Source organism: Ceratotherium simum, chromosome 15, assembly GCF_057802395.1.
Source record: "Ceratotherium simum simum isolate JZ-2026a chromosome 15, ASM5780239v1, whole genome shotgun sequence".
NCBI lineage: Eukaryota > Metazoa > Chordata > Mammalia > Perissodactyla > Rhinocerotidae > Ceratotherium > Ceratotherium simum.
In genome coordinates this window covers 36,844,874-36,861,956 of record NC_141914.1, presented here as the reverse complement: position 1 = coordinate 36,861,956, position 17,083 = coordinate 36,844,874, and the positions used below count along the sequence as shown (strand labels likewise).

General features: G+C 42.6%; 1 protein-coding gene across 1 annotated transcript in view; it reads right to left on the bottom strand.

The window, feature by feature from the left end:
• DGKG (diacylglycerol kinase gamma) overlaps positions 1 to 17,083 on the bottom strand; it is a 156,441-nt gene that overhangs the window by 126,597 nt on the left and 12,761 nt on the right. The window contains exons 2-5 of the mRNA XM_087439893.1: positions 17,000 to 17,076; positions 9,019 to 9,184; positions 8,366 to 8,428; positions 1,072 to 1,242 (exon numbers count right to left, since the gene is read on the bottom strand). Coding sequence (XP_087296019.1) covers positions 1,072 to 1,242; positions 8,366 to 8,428; positions 9,019 to 9,184; positions 17,000 to 17,076 — 477 coding nt within the window. The remainder of the gene's footprint in view (positions 1 to 1,071; positions 1,243 to 8,365; positions 8,429 to 9,018; positions 9,185 to 16,999; positions 17,077 to 17,083) is intronic.

Here is a 17,083-nt window from a genome sequence, read left to right as displayed (position 1 = left end):
TGAATATTGGAAATAATTTGACATTTCACTTTTCACATTAGCTAGAAGTAACAAATATCTGCTACATGTGCTTCCAAATTGGTACTCAAGACTTGCAATTATTAACACCTCAAATCTATGGGGGAGATTTTTAAGCTCAGCTAATGAGCAACTGTTTCATTTTGTTTTTGGCAAGGGTTAACGTTTGCCAGACTTTTCTTTGCTAATGTTTAAGTTCTACTGAGTAGTCTTATTATTACCTGGAATTTTGACTTTTGCTATAATGTGTACATTTTTCCCTTAATGGCTACTAAGATCCAAAGAGAAGCCAAAACAATACATATTTTTTAATAAGGTCCTATCATTTCCTGTTTTAAGACTTTGCCTGTAGATTCACAGAGGCCAGCAAGACCATCCCTGGAGGGAGTCATTTATGAGATTGCAGGCTGTTTTAGCCACTGTGGGCTTTCCTTTCTGCCACCAGCTATTACTCTCCTCCCGAAGATATGTTTTTGAAACCAACTTTAGTAGCACCGTGAAACCTAGCTCAACTCCTTTAATGAACTAGCCCTCTTTCTCCAAGGCCGAAAAACTTGCGGGGGGAATGGATGAAGAAATGGAAATAAGCTTTAACAAGACAGAGGTTGATTAGATCTCAGGAAAAAAAATTCCTTGTTGTTCAAGAGTTGTTTGGGCATGGAATAGGGGAGGGAAGACTGATGTTGAATATCTTTCCTTGAAAAATCTACTAAGAGGAGGCAGCAGCTTTCTGATGGTAGGCTTTCAGGAAGTCCTGCCAGCAAAGGAAGGGAGTCTTCACCCCGGTGCAGAGACCCCTTCTCTTTCCAAATCCTGGTTCTCAATACCAAGATTTCAGATGTACTTCCCACTCTCTCTACAATGGGTACTGTGTCCCAGGGTGGATTCTAAGAAATGGTCATATCATTGTTGGTGACAGGAAGACCTTCCTCAAGGAGGCAGGACCCATACTCATGATCCCAGATCAATCTCCAGCATATTTAGAATGATGGACAGGACACTAGCTCCTCCTCTAGGAGAAAGTTGAAGCCCCTTGACAGGGCGAGTACTTACATTCTAGCTTATCCTGAGGTCTCCCCATCTCCAGCAGGGACAGGTAACACACGACATCCTTCAGGTACACTATGGGGGATTCTGAGCCTGAAGATTGAGCAACAGGGTTTCCTAGAGGGGTTGCAGCCACTTGGTCTTTAGCTGGCACTTGCTTCTCGGTGAGTTTTGATTCTGTGATAGGCAAAAAGAAAGCATCCAAGGACACTTAATGTTTAGTAAATATTAAATCCCTTTTGTTGCCCCATCCTTTTCATGGTGGAGGCAAGAATTTTATACAAGTGTCTTCAAAAGCTTTGGTTACATAGATACGATCCAATAAATGGCCCTAGAAATCCAGTTTGTGGAGTTCACACTCTCTGAATGGACACTATTCTGACCCTTTTAGAGTTTATATCCATGTAAGAAATCCATCTATATTCTGAATTTTCAGGAAAAAATGGTAGTGATTTTTAGCAATATCAATAGTCAACAGGTAAATGTCAATTAATCTAATTTCTTTGGAACACACTCAATTTGTAGAGGTAGTTTTGGCTGAGATTCCAAAATCCAGACTATTGATTATTTACCAATACACTCTTTCACAATTTTCTTCTAAAACACATTTAAAGATAAATGAAAAGATGAATATTCAAAAGAAAAAACTGGGATTTAAAATCAACTAATTTCCAGAGACTGGGAAGAATTTTGACTAACTGCAAGCCTAATCAGTTGGATTAAGAAAATGCAGAAAGCAGCTGATCATAGCACAGGGATAGAGTAAGGTTTCCCTCTGAAATTTTCCTTCTCACAGGTAGGCAAAATCTCTGTCTTTTCCACACTTTTGTCCTCTGGTTCAGAAATATAAGGTTATTGCTAACAAGAAAACCAGGTACCTATATTTTACTGTGTGAATTTTACGTTTTTGAGGCACTTTGAGTGCTATCTGTCTTCCCCCAGCCTCTCTATATCTATGACCATCAGAAACGATCTCTTAATATCCAGTAAGAGTTTGCAACTCACAGAAAATACAGGAAAAAGTAAAAGGAAGATTGGCAGTGAAAAATCCAACGTAGGTGTTGTAATACCATCAAGAAATAGAATGCTGGAGGCACAGGCAGAGGGAGAGAGAGCCTTGATAAATAACCTGGATAGCTTATTAAAGTAGTTGAATTTATAGCGTAAAAAAACTTGCCATAAAGAAAACGCCTGGCCTAGATGGCCTCATTGGAGAATTCTACCAAACATTTGAGGAAGAGATAATATGGATGCTACACAAATTCTCCCAGAAAATTTAAGAAAAGGGAATCCCACCCAACTAATTTTATGAGACCAGCATTACTCTAAAACAAAAACCAGACAAAGATATTACAAGAAAAGAACATGCATACAAATATCCTTCATGAACACAGATACAAAAGTTCTTAACAAAATTTTAGCAAATTGAACCTAATAGTATAAAAAAGGAATTAAATAAGACCTAAATAAATAGAGAAGTATACTCTGTTTAAGGATAGGAAGACCCAATATTATTAAGATGTTAGTTCTCCCCAAATTGATTCATAAATTCAATGCAATCCTGATCAAAATCCCAGCACATTTTCTGTAGAAAATGACAAGCTGATTCTAAAGCTCACATAGAAGTACAAAAGACCTAAAATAGCCTAAACTACTCTGAGAAAGCATGAAGTTGAAAGACCTGACTTCAAGACTTATGAAAGCCACAGTAATCAAGACAGTGTGATATTGGCATCAAGATAGATAAATAGGTCAATGAAAGAAAATAGAGTCCAGACATAGACCCAGACATACACAGTAAATTGATTTTTGATAAAGGTGCCAAAGCAAGTCAGAGGAGAAACTCTATTCAACAAATAGTGCTGGGGAGGCTAGATATCCACATGAAAAAAAAAAAAAGAAAAAAGGAACTTTAATCTATACCTCATAGCATACACAAAAATCAACTCAAAATGGATTGTAGATCTAAATGTAAAACTTAAAACTATAAAACTTACAGAAGAGCATAGGGGAAAAATCTTTGTGATCTTGAGTTATGCAAAAATTTCTAAGATACAATAATACTAAAAACTCAATCTATAAAAGAAAAAAGTGATGAGTTGGGCTTTATCAAGATTAAGAAATTTTGCCCTTCAAAAGACACTGTTAGAGGGGCCGGCCCCATGGCTTAGACGTTAAGTGCGCACGTTCAGCTGCTGGCGGCCCAGGTTTGGATCCCTGCCGTGCACCGATGCACCGCTTGCCAGACCATGCTATGGCCGTGTCCCATATAAAGTGGAGGAAGATGGACACAGATGTTAGCTCAGGGCCAGTTTTCCTCATAAAAAAAGAAAAAAAAAATAAGACACTGTTAGAGAATGAAAAGGCTAGTCACAGACAGGAAGAAAATATTTACAAGTAACATATCTAATGAAGGATTTGTACACAGAATATATAAAGAACTCTCAAAATTCAATAAGAAAGCCAACAACTCAATTAAAAAATGGGCAAAAGATTTGAACAGACACTTTTCTAAAGAAGATATACAAATGAGAATTAAGCACAGGATAAGATACTCAGCACCATTACTCATTAGGGAAATGTAAATTAAAACCACAGGAAATACTACTCTACACCAATTAGAATGGCTAGATATGAAAAGCTTGTCATGCCAAGTGTTGGTGAGGATACAAAGCAATGGGAACTTGCCTACACTGCTGGTGAGTATGTAAAATGGTCTAACCACTTTGGGGAAAATTTTGGCAGTTTCTTATAAAGTTAAATATATATCTATCATATTATACCTAGTCATTCCACTCCTAGATCTTTACCCAAAAGGAATGAAAGCTGTCCATACAAAGACTTGTATAAGAATGCTCATGTTTTATTTGTAATAGCCCAAACTGGAAACAACCCAAATGTCCACTAAAAGGTGAATGAATTAAACAAATTGTGGAATATCTATCTAAGTTTTGGAATACTAATCAGCAATAAAAGTATATTAATTATCGATACACAAAACAACATGGATGAATTTCAACATTACTATGCTGAGTGAAAGAAGCCACGCCAAAAAGAGTCCATACTGTATGATTCTATTTATATAAAATCTAGAAAATGTCGTCTAACCTATAGTGACAGGAAGCAGATCAGTGGTTGTAAAGAGATGGGGGTGGGTGGGTAGGAGGGTGGGGGAAAGGAATTACAAAGGAAACTTTTGGCAGTGATGGATATCTTCATTATATTGATGTGGTGCTGATTTTAAAAGTGCATACATATGTAAAACTTACTTATTGTACACTTTAAACATGTGCAATTCATTTTATGCCAATTATACCTCAACAAAGCTCTTTTAAAATATTATTAGAGGCTTTTCCAAAGATCATTGGATTACCAGAGCGGTAATCCGACCTTGAGCCATTGTTCTAGTCTTCGTTGAGGTCTATGGTGTTCTTCCTCCTCATGCTGCCTTACGTGACATACCACCAACTACACCCATCTGAGCACATCCCTCAGGTACCACCATAATAAAAGACTAACACCCTCTTCCAGATTACAGAGGTTCTGTCCTGGTGCCATGTCACAAACTCTTTCACATGAGGGTTCTTGGGCAGACCTGACTTGTTCCACCTTCTCTCTTAGTCTCTGTATTACTTGTTGCCTTCCAGTTGGGCAGTGTGGCATAGTGGAAAGAGCACCAAGCTAGAGGCAGAAGACTGGGACTCTAGCACTGGGTTTGTGCTAAATGGTGTGTGATCTTGCACAAGAAGGCTTACTCCCTCACCTCAGTTTTCTCATCTGTAAAAGAGGGACTTGCATTAACATTGATGTTTACCCAAAGTCTTAAATAATGTGAGAAATGTTTGGGAATATAATGTTAAATGGAAAATAAGGCTGGATCCAAAATTATATACACAGTCTGATCTCAGTCGTGCAAAAAAAATTTACACAAAAAAAACCCTACAAGGATGTGTGTGTGTGTGTGTGTGTGTGTGTGTGTGTGTGTAATTGCATTGGTAGGATTATGGGTGATTTTGTTGTTTCTTTAGCTTTTTTTTGTACTCTTCAAATTTTCTACAATGTGAGCATGTTACTTTTATAATTGGGAAAAACTAAGAAAAAAAATTAAGGGACTTTCCTTGAGACTCCAATATTCTGAGTTGTTGAAACATCACAACAGCCTGAGAAACTAAATAAAGACCAAGAGACTGAAGTTCACTTTGCTTATCCCATTTAGTCCCGGGCATTCGGGAAAGGGTGAATTCAGCCTTTCCTCAGCTGACATCCTGACAATGGCAGATTGCTCAGGGCTCTGATCTGACGTCTGGACTCAGCAAAAGCCCCTCTCTGCTGTGATTATGGACACAATCATGCACCTACCTGGCTCTGGGAATGAAAAACTTGAAGTGGGTTGTTCTAGATCTGAGTTTGGAGATTGATCCAATAGGCCTAAATAGGCCATATCAAATGAGGATCTAGTTTCTTTCTCTGGCTTCTGCTTGGGCAAGAGGAAAAGGGTGAAATTTTCAACAGATGGCCTGATCTAAGGTGATTCCACAACTTGGCTGTTTCTTGCTGGCAGAGGCCCCTCTCTGTGGTGTCTGCCTGGCCCTATGTTCTTGTTTCTGGTGAACAGGGGCATCTAATTAAGACATCTGTGAAAGGTGGCCTAACAAGAAAAGGATTTTCTACTTTAAATCTTGAGTCAGAAAAGGAGATGAAAAAATGCTATACACTTCCCTGGGCCAGCAGTCAGTTAATTGCCCTTTCATGATTTGACCACAGGAGACTGATATTCCCCATAGACCAGGAAAATGGTGCATCACAAACCACTTCTCCAGGAGGAAATCTCTGTAAGTTTTCTCAGACCCAGGATAATGTAGACATGACAAATAAGCATGGTGGTCAAATAAATTAGCCAACTTCCATTATCGTCCTCAATTATCTTTTCTCAAATATCACCTGATAATAGCATCCCCACTAATTCCTTCCTTGGTATCTCAGAAACTTCAGCCACTAAAACAAACCCTGCCCAGACAATTTGGAACCTCAGCAAATGTAGTATAACTTCTCTCAGGTTCCCCTTGAAGTCCCAGATACTTGGACTGAGAAAGTTCTGAGTAAAGAATTTGGGGCCAGATGCTTTTCACTGTTGATTTTCTTGCCGAGAGTTTAGACTCTCAAAGCTTCCAGTTCCACCCTTTCTTTTCTACTGTGAAAATGATTTATGTCATAATATGTCTCTACTATTCCACACAAGATTTAAGATTTATTTATGACTCAAATCCTTTTAACCAAGGGGCCATGGACCTAGCATGGCTGGATGGGATGCTAGCAGGGGGGTGGGTGAGCCCATGCTTTGTAGAGTCTTGCCCTGCTGCTGTCCCTGAAGGCCTTGGGAAGGCATTGATGCTCTTAAGCCTTGCTTTCTGGAGCTCCATGAACAGCTGGAATTTGCTGAGTTTGTGGTCCAGAGACAACTCTTCTTTTCCAACCATGCTCTGCTTTCCATCCATAGTGAATTTTTGATCTCACCAGTCCTTCAGTTAAACATAATCCTTCTAGTTGCCCTTTTTACTGTGACTGACAAAAAGATTAGAACTACATCTAGTATCCACTGGGAGAAACTCTCTTGTCCTGGGTCCCTGTTAACAATTAGTTCTCATTCAGTTGTATTATCTCTTATCTATCCTGCTTTGTATATATTTGAAAGATACAATAAAACTGCATTCTTTATCCCCTGGGCACACCCCAAGAACTGGAATTCACCAGTGTGTATCATATCAATCCTTTCCAGACAATAATGCAAACACAATAAAGTCCGACTCTGAGTCTTTGTATTTGAAGCTCCAAGAGCAACCCAGGAGAAAAGAGTCCCTGAGGGTCCTTCTATGAGAATAGGATGCTCAACTGGCACACTTGGAGACTGAGGGCACTGACTGAAGGAGATCTTGACAGACCATGACAAGTTAAGAATAGAGTGTGCTTGGGGAGGGTGGCCTGAATAATAATTGCTAATATTTATTGAACATTTACTATGTTTCAGGCAGGTTCTAAGCATTTTACACATACAACTCACTTAAACTTCGTATCAACACCTATTATCATTTTATATTACCAATGGGGAAACTGAGGCACAGAGACTTTGTTCCAATATACTCAAGGTTACAGAACTAGGTAGTATCAGAGCTGGGCATCAAGTCCAGGCAGTCTGTCTCTGAAATCCAGATTCTTAACCAACATGCTTATTGCCTGCCCAAATTGGGTTGATAGTGTCCAGGAAATTTGTATCGGACCTGAGAACAGGGGTCAAGGAAGATAATCTTTGCTCTTTCCAGTTTTCCTAGGAGCTTCTGCCCTAAGGCCTGTGCCTGTTAACAGCCTGTCAACAGAGGAATGGCTTCCCATGGATAAATGTGCCAGGGAAGATTCTACATCAGTCAAGGCCCAGGAGTGGACCCACAAACAGCCAGGTACCATGATGGCAGCTGCACTGAGAGTGCAGCCTTGGTCATCCCATTGGGAACTAACCAAACTGGTGCCCGTATGTGGAGGCAAACCTTAGTTCAGGCACCTCAAGAGAGACCACTGCTTCCTCTCTTGGTGTAGGAGTGAACAGGAGATTTGAGGTTGGATAATTCTGGATTGAATCCTCAGCTCCACAGGTCACATGATGGTATATGATCTCTTAAAGCCTCAGTTCTTCAATGTGTAAAGTGGTGCAATTGTGAAGGCCAAGTGAAATATGTAGTAAAGCAGGTGCCTGGCAAATAGATCTTCAGGACAATGTAAGCCAGCTCCCCCTTGCTCTTTCTCCCAGCATGTTCAAACCAGAGCATGTGAATGTTGTTGGAAGTCAACCAGAGCACTCTCTTACCCTCTTGCCTTCCTGTCTCCAGCCATCCACTGGCAGAGTCATCTGTACCTCAGCCCTAGAGTCATCTCTTTACATTTCTCTCTCTCTCTCTCTCTCTCTCTCTCTCTCACACACACACAAAGTCAAACACCCATCATACACTTTCTCCTGAGAAGGTTCCCCTTTTCCCCTCTCTGGCCAGGCAGACCCATCAGAACCAAACATTTAATGAGCTGTCCTGAGTCTGGATCTGCCCTGTTTCAGGGCAAGTGAAGCAAGAATCTTCATCCAGCCTCAGAATCCCAGTACATTTGAGTGGTGGGGACCCCAGAGATGAAGGCAGACAAGATCTGCTCAAGGGCATACAATTACATGGAGACTAAACTGCTGGTTAGGTTTTCCCCCTCCTCCCAAGGGCGAGCTATTCCCCACTCCTCCCCCAAATCTTGTATTCTAAAGACTCACCCATATCAGGGGCACAGGCCTCATCTGCTTTGGCAGCATTATCTGCATTCTGAATGTTGGAATCTGAGGAACAAAAAGAAGATTTAAAGACCAGCCCACGCCCTCCACCTTCTTAGAGGGGCAGGTAGGGGACCTTCCCCAAAGGTCTGAATCACTTAGGTTGTATCTGTGTCTCTGAGTGTCAGCTGGGTCCATGCTCACTTATTGGGGTTGACTGTGTCTCCCTCATTATAGCCCGAGCTCCGGGAAACAGTGGCCACACCCTACCCTTCCTCTGACACTCCCAGGCTAGTCCCAGCATGGGTAATTGAGCTGAATGTGCTCCATCCATGGACTGGCAGCCTTGGTAGGAGGCTCTCTTCCCCCCACCATTCGTTAGTTTGTGCCTCCTCTTTCCCCTATTCTCCTCTCTGATCTTGAGTGGCAGGAATTATGCTCCTCTTTATTCCTCTTACTGAGAGATCCATCAGACAAGACTTCCTGTGAGGCCTTATGAGGAAAGGTGTCCTGGTCCCCTGGTCCCCATTTCCCTATACACCCTATACAGAAGTTACTCTGCTCATGGGACCCTCTAGGAGTACAGCCACGCCTGTGGCAAGTGGGTTAGAGCTGCAAAATCTCCCTTCCACCTTGGGGAACTCTGGTCTATGTACCTGGGCCACTGGCCTCACTGTTGCTGGCTTCCTCCTTTGGGTGGTCAGCGGTCTCCCATCTGGGCTTCTGGCTGAAGGCCAGGAAGAGATGTGTGCTCAGTGGCTGAGGAAGGTCCACCTCCAGATATGCTCTCATGAACAACTTGAAGACATCATAGCTAATTGGCTGAGAAGGGACAAAGAGGGAAAAGTCAATGGAGGGAAGCAAAGAGACAGAAGAGGGAGATAAGGAAAAGGAATTGGGAAGCTGGCAGGTGAGAGAAATGGAAAGGGAAGCAGAAGGAAGCGGAGTGATTGGTGGGGCAGGAATGAGAAGGCCAGGAATGTGATAGAGAACGACAGGTACAGGGAGCAGAGGGTAAGATGTAAGAAAGAGAAAACACTGGTGGTTGCATGTGGGGGCTTGGTGGGGCATGGAGCCACGGGAGGCTTTTGGAACAAGACATGTCTAAATTTAAGTAGAAAAGGGGTGAGGGAGAGTGAGCTCTGGGGAGGAGGTCACAGTGGAGGGCTCTGCCTGAATCCAGGCCCATGAGACGGACTTGTCTCTAATGAGCAGGACTAGGTCAGTGCCCCAGAATTCTAGTTAAGATGAAGAAGGATGTGGTTGAAAACACGATGGAAAGAAACAGCTTTTCTGTGGTATCTTGATTTTGTGCTTGTGCTGTGAGGGATGTGATTCCTGAGTATTCCGGTCTCAGAAAATAGGAAAGACCTGGAAGAGAAAAGGACAGGCTCTATCCTTCATTACTTTCATAACTGACCTTCCCTGGACAAACCTCAAGATAACAGGGGAGGGTGTGTGGCTCAGCTGCTCTCAAAACACGTCCTTGTGAAGGTTTTAGGCACCAGGAGAAGAGCAGGAAGCCAAGGACAGAAGGTAGAACCAAGAAACATGCCAAAAAACTAGAACCTCTCCCTGCTGTCTCTCTCCCAGTGCTGCCTGGCTTCTGGTCCCAGGCTGGGAGCGACCATGCCGGGAAGGGCTGCTTCACTCAGCAAACACTCAACAACAACAGTTTGCAGTGAGTCATCACCGGCTTGTGCTTTGATGGCATCAGATTCTTCATCAAATCAGCAGATGCTCCTGGAAATCATTTGAGGAAGCACTAGTCCAAGATCTGCTGTGCAGGCTTTTGTGAATAATCACAGGCATGAGAATAAAATCCTTTCTGGGAGCCTGCTTGGCTCTCCTTCCAAAATGTTATAGCATTTAACTTCTTGTCTCTTCAGGAAGATCCAGGAGCCTACCCAGAATGAGGAGCTGGCTGGCACGTGTACAATCAGGTTTGGAATACAAAGTCTTGGCCCTAAAAACAAGTGATGCCCTCCTGACCCCACTGGGAGGGAGCTCACAGGCAGTTTCTACTTAGCCCCAGGCTGGTCTGTTCTATACCTCTCCTCTGCAGAGTGGAGGAAGCCTAATTTGTTTGGGCAGAGGATAATGCACGCCCTTACCAGATTAAGGGATCTCTAAGCAAATGGTGGACTCACATTTCTTGTGACAGCTACCAATCTCTCTGTCTCTACCTCTCTCTCTTTTCTGTTCCCAAGTCTCTGTGTCTCTCTCTTTCATACACTTGCTGTCCCTCTCTCTCTGTTGCCACAGCCTCATCACCTCAGAATGTCTCTTCCTCACACATCCTCTTCCTGTTTCCCAGTATGGAAGAGGAAAGTCTTTTCCTCCTACTTTCCAAAGGGAATCCGTCACTTTGACCCTTGATTCCACCCTCTCTGTCTCTGATGGCATCTCCCAATATCTGCTTCTCTTCTACCTACAGGCATGTTCTAGGTCACTATTCCAAAGAAATTGCTGGCTACTCAAAGCTACTAGCCTGTCCTTCTCTTCCCCTTCAAATTTCTCCAAACAGACCACATTAGCCTCCTCATCACCTTAATCCCACTCAGTTTGGATTCTAGCCCATCACTTCTGAACTCGCTCTCTTGAAGGTCATAAATTCAATTGTCTCTTTTTAGATTTTCTCATCTCTGGCTTCTCTGCAGCATCCCAATCTCTCTTCTTGAAACTCTCTATTTTCCACGGTATTGTGCTATTTTGGATCACTTCTACTTTGATTTGACTAAGTATTTGCTGATGGCACTGTAATGTTACTTTAAAAGTTCTTTTTGCATTGTCTTTTCCTTTGCACTATTCTAATTGACACGTACTGTTTCATGACATAGTTTTGAGTTCCAAAATGTCCTGTTAACCTTTTTTAGTTAGCATTAAATTGAAAACCATCAGCATAAAACATTTCTGGAAAACAGATTGTACTAAATATTTAATAAAAAGAAAGTTCAGTTAAACAAAGTCTAACACAATGCTCTTAAAAAACCAAAGTAGAAAGATCATCAAACAAGATCAGTGTGAAATTCAGGAGACCTTGTGACTGGTCTCAGCTCTACCATATTTTCCCCCTTTTATGAACCTCAGTTTATTCTTCAGCAAATTGTGAGTGCTGGACTAGAAGATCTCAGGTTCTAAACTTCTATTAGCTTCCTCTCTAAACCAGCTCCTCTTCCTGACCCTGCAGTTTCTGTAATGTCTCTGGCATCGTTATTCTCCCAACATTCCAGGCTCAGATTTGAACTCTCACTCATCTGAAACTAGTTCTTGTTTCTTCCTTCCGTTCACTGTTCTTTTGCAACGTCTGTCACATCCAGGTCTTTTTTGTGTATTGCCCATCTGCCACCACCCTGACAAGGGAGCTATCGAAGTCCTCAAAGTTCCTGGTTTCAGACTTCTGTTTCATGTATCCTACCCAGACCAGTGCAATACCTCTTAAAGGTCTTCCCTGTCTCCACCTCCATCTGTTGGTCCTCCCATCTTATCCATCCTTGCCAGGTTGATCTTCCCAAAGTACAACTCTGATCAGATTGCTTCCCTACTCAAAAACCTTCCACGGCTTCTAATTGCCCATGGGAGAGTTAATATCAGTTGTCTCCAAACTTTTAAAATCAGTGCCCTCTATGACATTTTTGAGCGTGCATTCCCATTTATCTTCACTTATATACTATAAACATGTACTACTATGCTCCTCTACTAGACATTATAAAACACACAAAAAAAGAAATTAGAAAATAGAAATTAGATGAGATAAAAATCAGTGTAAATAGAAGGTCTAATACATAGTGTTTCTACAGTCCGATGGATTATCTTGTGCACTCTCTGAGTCCTCTGGGATTCACAGCTCTTCCATAATCCCACTCCAACCTAGATTTGTATCTACTTCAAGGTCTGAGACCATTGTGGTCTTTTCTCCTACTATTCCCTATGTACACCTCCATACTCTGTCCACACTGACTTCTGTGTTCTTTCCTGGCCAAGCTTCCATGCACTTTACATGAACTGCTTCCTTCTCTACCTGTTAAAATTCTCGCTGTCCTTTAAGCCCCAACCCAGCTGCCACCTCCTCCAGGAAACCTCATATGATCTCCTGTGCCTGAATTGTTATACTTTTCCACCTCAATTCCTGTCTTGGGACACTCATATCTGCTGCCCTCTATTAATATATAGTTGTTTGTGACATACCTTAGTTCCTCAACCAGATCTAGAGCTCCTGGAACGTAGTGAAATGTCTTATTTCATCTTTGTATCCCTTACACCATGTATCATAGTGTTTTCTGATAAGCATTTTAATGGATGTTGGGTTTCTAATTGGTACACTTGGCTGTCATCAATTATTTTGGGGTCTGTTCAGTCAACATATATGTACTGAGTCTCCTAGGTACAAGATGCAGTGCTAAGCACCAATGGGGAACACACCGGTGAATTAGGCATGGGTCCATACCTTCAAGAGACTCAGTGGTATATATACATATATATATATAGTAAAGGTATTGAAATAATTCTAATACAGGGTCAGCAGTGGTAAGTGCCATAGGAAAAGAACTGAGACACTGTTATGGAAGACTTAGGAAACAATGATGATTGAACACATGTCCAACCACACATGTCCCTATCCTGGGGAACAGGATGGCATAGAATGCGCCCAGAAACACAGGGCATTCACATCAGAAGAGCTCAGAGGGGACTAGATCTCCTTATGTCGCTGAGACTCTGGGAGTTCAGTGATTTGTCCAAGTCAGCTAGTAGCAGAGTAAAACCAGAAACCCAGTCTGACTCCTAGTCCAATGCTCCTGCTACTGTATCTGTCTCACGTCCCAGTGCTGACATCATGCTCCCTGCCACTCCTCCTAAGCACCCCAAGTTCAGCAGGCAAAGAAATGTGACTGTGTGCTACTCTCAAAGTGATATCTGGGTTATGAGAGAGTAAGTCTTTATGAGCACAGGCCAGGCTCAGAGTAGCTGCTTAGTAAATGTGTGATGGGTAGGGAGGGGCTGGGTACTATGCCCAAACCAGATGACCAACCACTATGAGACATGTTAGCAATTCTCTGAGCCCTGGAGTAACACCCTAGGCACTGCCATTGTTCAGGCTTGTTTGTTTCCCAGAAACTGCAACTTTCATGCAAGAACTAGCTGGGCAATTGCTATTGCTGCCACCTGTTTAAAGAGAGTGTGTTAATTGTTACCCAGGTCAAGAAGGGAGGAGAACAAGATGGAGAGCTTACCATGCATCAGGCACTTTACAAATGTGATCTCACTTAAGTCTCAAAATAACAATGTGAGATGGGACTGTTGTTACTGCTATTTTGTGGATGAAAAAAAATTCTGAGAACATAAATAACTTGCTCAAAGTCATAAAGCAAGTGGCAGAGCTGGGCTTTATGCTTAGGTGTGTCTGAGTCTAAGATCATGATGCCACCAAGCCACTCTGCCCCTTCCGCTCCTGTGTTCTTGCCCACCACCTTCTGGCTGTCTTCAGCTGTGCTCTATTCTCCAGAGAATCAGTCGGTGCTGATAAGTAAGGGCATGCTTGTCACGGCCAGATGCAGCCCTGCTACTCTGCAAATTTTTATGCCCAGCCTCGCTTTTCTAACAACCTGCCCCTTCCCACAGCTAACTCATTTCTTGTTGAGACATTTTAGCAGCAGTAAGCGATCAAGCTCAAGAGAATTAAACCCTTGTTGTTTCCCCAGCCCCCTGCTGGGACATTACACCTACTAGAAGCCAGCCACACTGTGAGAGAGAATGAAATCAGAGTGACAGAGCTCCCCTGGGACACAGCAGTGCCAGGCATACAAAGAGTGGGGGCCAGCCTGATGGAGGCGGGGGCGGCAGCATGCTCATAACAGCCAAGCTGCTCCCTGCTTCTGAAAGCTCCTATGGCCTTCACACCCTCGGTGGCCTTGACCAAATTGTTCCCCTCCCACTCATCAGCCCCAGGGCGGACAGGCTGATTAGCAGCCCCCCGCCAGTCTTTATTCCTGTGTTTTTGGAGCTGGGGGTGGAGGGGGAGGGGGCAGCGAGTTCTTTGCGGGCTCTGCCATCTTCTCTGCGTGGCTTCTCTTCAGGAATGTTCTTTGAAACGGTACATTCTCAATCTGGCTCCTGTTCTGACAACCTTCCTCCTGCTTCGTTCTCCCAGTGATTGGTGCATTTTATCCAAAGCCCCTCTCAGGTGTACTTTGAGGGCACGGGCTCTGTTGATTCACTCCTAGTGCCCAGCAGAGAAGGAAGCGACTCAAGGTTTGTTGAAAGGATGACAATATGAATAATAGGTGGCCAGCCTCATCCCAAGTTTGTCCTGCTGATCAGTCACTTTTCTGCAATTAGCTCTCATAAAAGGACCCAGGAACAGGGAAAATGGAGTTGAGTTTAAAACATGCTGGGGAAAGGGGAATAATAATGAGTACCATTTTTAAGTGTCTTGTAAAGTGTTAGACACTTTGCAAAAATTATCTCATTGAATCCACTCATCTGTAAACTTCAAGGTCTGTTTTTGGTTGTTGTTATCTTCAGGTAACAGATGAGGAAATTGAGGCTCAGAGAGGTGAAATATTATTCAAGGCCACACTGCTGGTTGGCGGGTAGGAGTCTAACCTAAGACCATATGACTCCAGGGTCATGGCTCTTAAACTTGACCCCACCAGTAGGAAATAAGTTCCAGAGGGCAGGAATTGTGCTTCTTCATCTTTATATCATCTACAGTGCCCAGCACAGTGCCTGGATACTCAAGAAACATGAGATGAGTTGAATTTGAAAGTAAGGGAGGTTTTGCATTCATTTATTCATTCAAAAAATATTTGTTGAGTGCCTGCTACAAGCCAGATACTCTTCTGGGCACTGGGGATACAGCAGTGAACAAAAATATTCTAGTGAGAGAGATAGACAATTAACTAAGTAAGTTATATAGCATGACAGATGGTGAGAAGTACTAAGGAGGAAAATAAAGCAGAGCAGAGGGACAGGCAGTGTCAGGAAAAAGAGCTTAACATTTTAGATAGAGAAGGTGACATTCACTGAGAAGGTGATTTGAGCAAACACTTGAAGGAGGTGAGGGAACGAACAATGTGGATATCTGGGGGAGGAACATTCCAGGAAGAGGCAAAAGCAAATGCAAAGGTGCTGAGGTTAGAGCAAACTTGGCTGTTTGACAGCATCAAGAAGGCTAATATGGCTGGAAAGGAATGAGGAGAAGGAGAGTAGAAGAGATGAGGTGAGAGTAGGGGAAGGTACAGATTGTAATGATTTTGATTTTGACCCAGAGTAGGGGTTGGCGGCACCATGAGAGATGTTGAGCAGAGCGGTCACTTGATCTGACTTAAGTTTTAACAGATTGCTCAGGATGTGTGTGAAGAGCAGAAACAGGGAGCCCAGTTAGGAAACTATTGCAATAATTTGGGAAAAATATAGTGGTGCCTCAGGTCAGGGTGGAAGCAGTGTAGGTGATGAGATGTGGCTAGATTTGGGATATATTTAGAAGGTGGGAGTCATAGGGTTTGCCGATGAATTTGAAGTGCGATGTGAGAGAAAGAGAGAAGTCCATGATGACTCCATAGTTTTAGGTTGAATAACTTGAAGGATGGAGTTGTCATTCAATGAAATGGGAAAGACTCCTGGAAAACCAGATTTCATAGGAGAAGATCAAGGAGCTCAGTTTAGCCCATGTTAAGTTTGAGATGCCTCTCTGATTTTTTAAGTGGAATTGTCAGGTAGAAGGGTAAGAGGAAAATCAGAGAGTGTAGTGTCCTGAAAACCAAGTGAAAAGTGTAGAAGAGGATTTGACCAACTGTGTCCAGTGCTATTGAGTAAAATGGCTATTGAGTTTAGTCACATGGAGGTCCTTGGCTATCTTGACTAGTGGTTTTAGCGGAGGAGTGCAGGTTACACTCTGATTGAAGGGCTTTCAAGAAAGTGGGAAGAAGAGAAATTGGAGGCAATGAGTATAGACAAATCTTTTGCACAGCTTTCCTACAAAGGACAGGAAAGAAATGAGGTGGTACCTGGAGGGAGAAGGGAAGTGAGGAGAATGATTTTTAATGTAGGAGAAATAACAATATGTTTATATGTTGATCAGAAAAATCTAATATCTGAGACAAAGCTGATGTGAAGGAGATAGAGAGAGATAGGGAATTAGAGAGATAGAGTTAGAGACAGAGAGATAGATTTAGAGAGGAACGCATTGCTGAAGCAATGCCTATCAAGAGACCAAAAGAGAATGGGACTGAATGCACAAGTGGATGGTTGGACTTAAATGCATGGAGAGTTCATCCTTAGTTATAGGAGAAAATGTACGTAGGTGGATGAGGATCTTGTGGAAGATCTCTTCTGATTGTTTCTATATTCTCAGTGAAGAAGAAAACGCAGTTGATAACTGAGAATGAGGTGGAGAGGAGGAGTGAGAGATTTGAGGAGATAGGAGAAGGTATCACATAGTCGTCTAGGACAGTGAGAGGGTGAATGGAGGTGGGAAACATACCACTCCAGGTAGCACCAATGGCTCACTTGAAACTTAGGAGAAAATAGGTTGAGAAGCAAGTTCTTCAAAGTGAGCTAAACTTCCAAGAGGGGAACAAATTATGGAAAGGCTGGAACATGGAGTTTTTTAAAGGCATGAAATGGAAATGTTCTTACCTCCCGTGGGTCATATTGTTTGAGGCTCCCACCCTCATTAAATTCAGCCAAGACATCCTTTATCTTCTTGGAAGAATCTGGAGA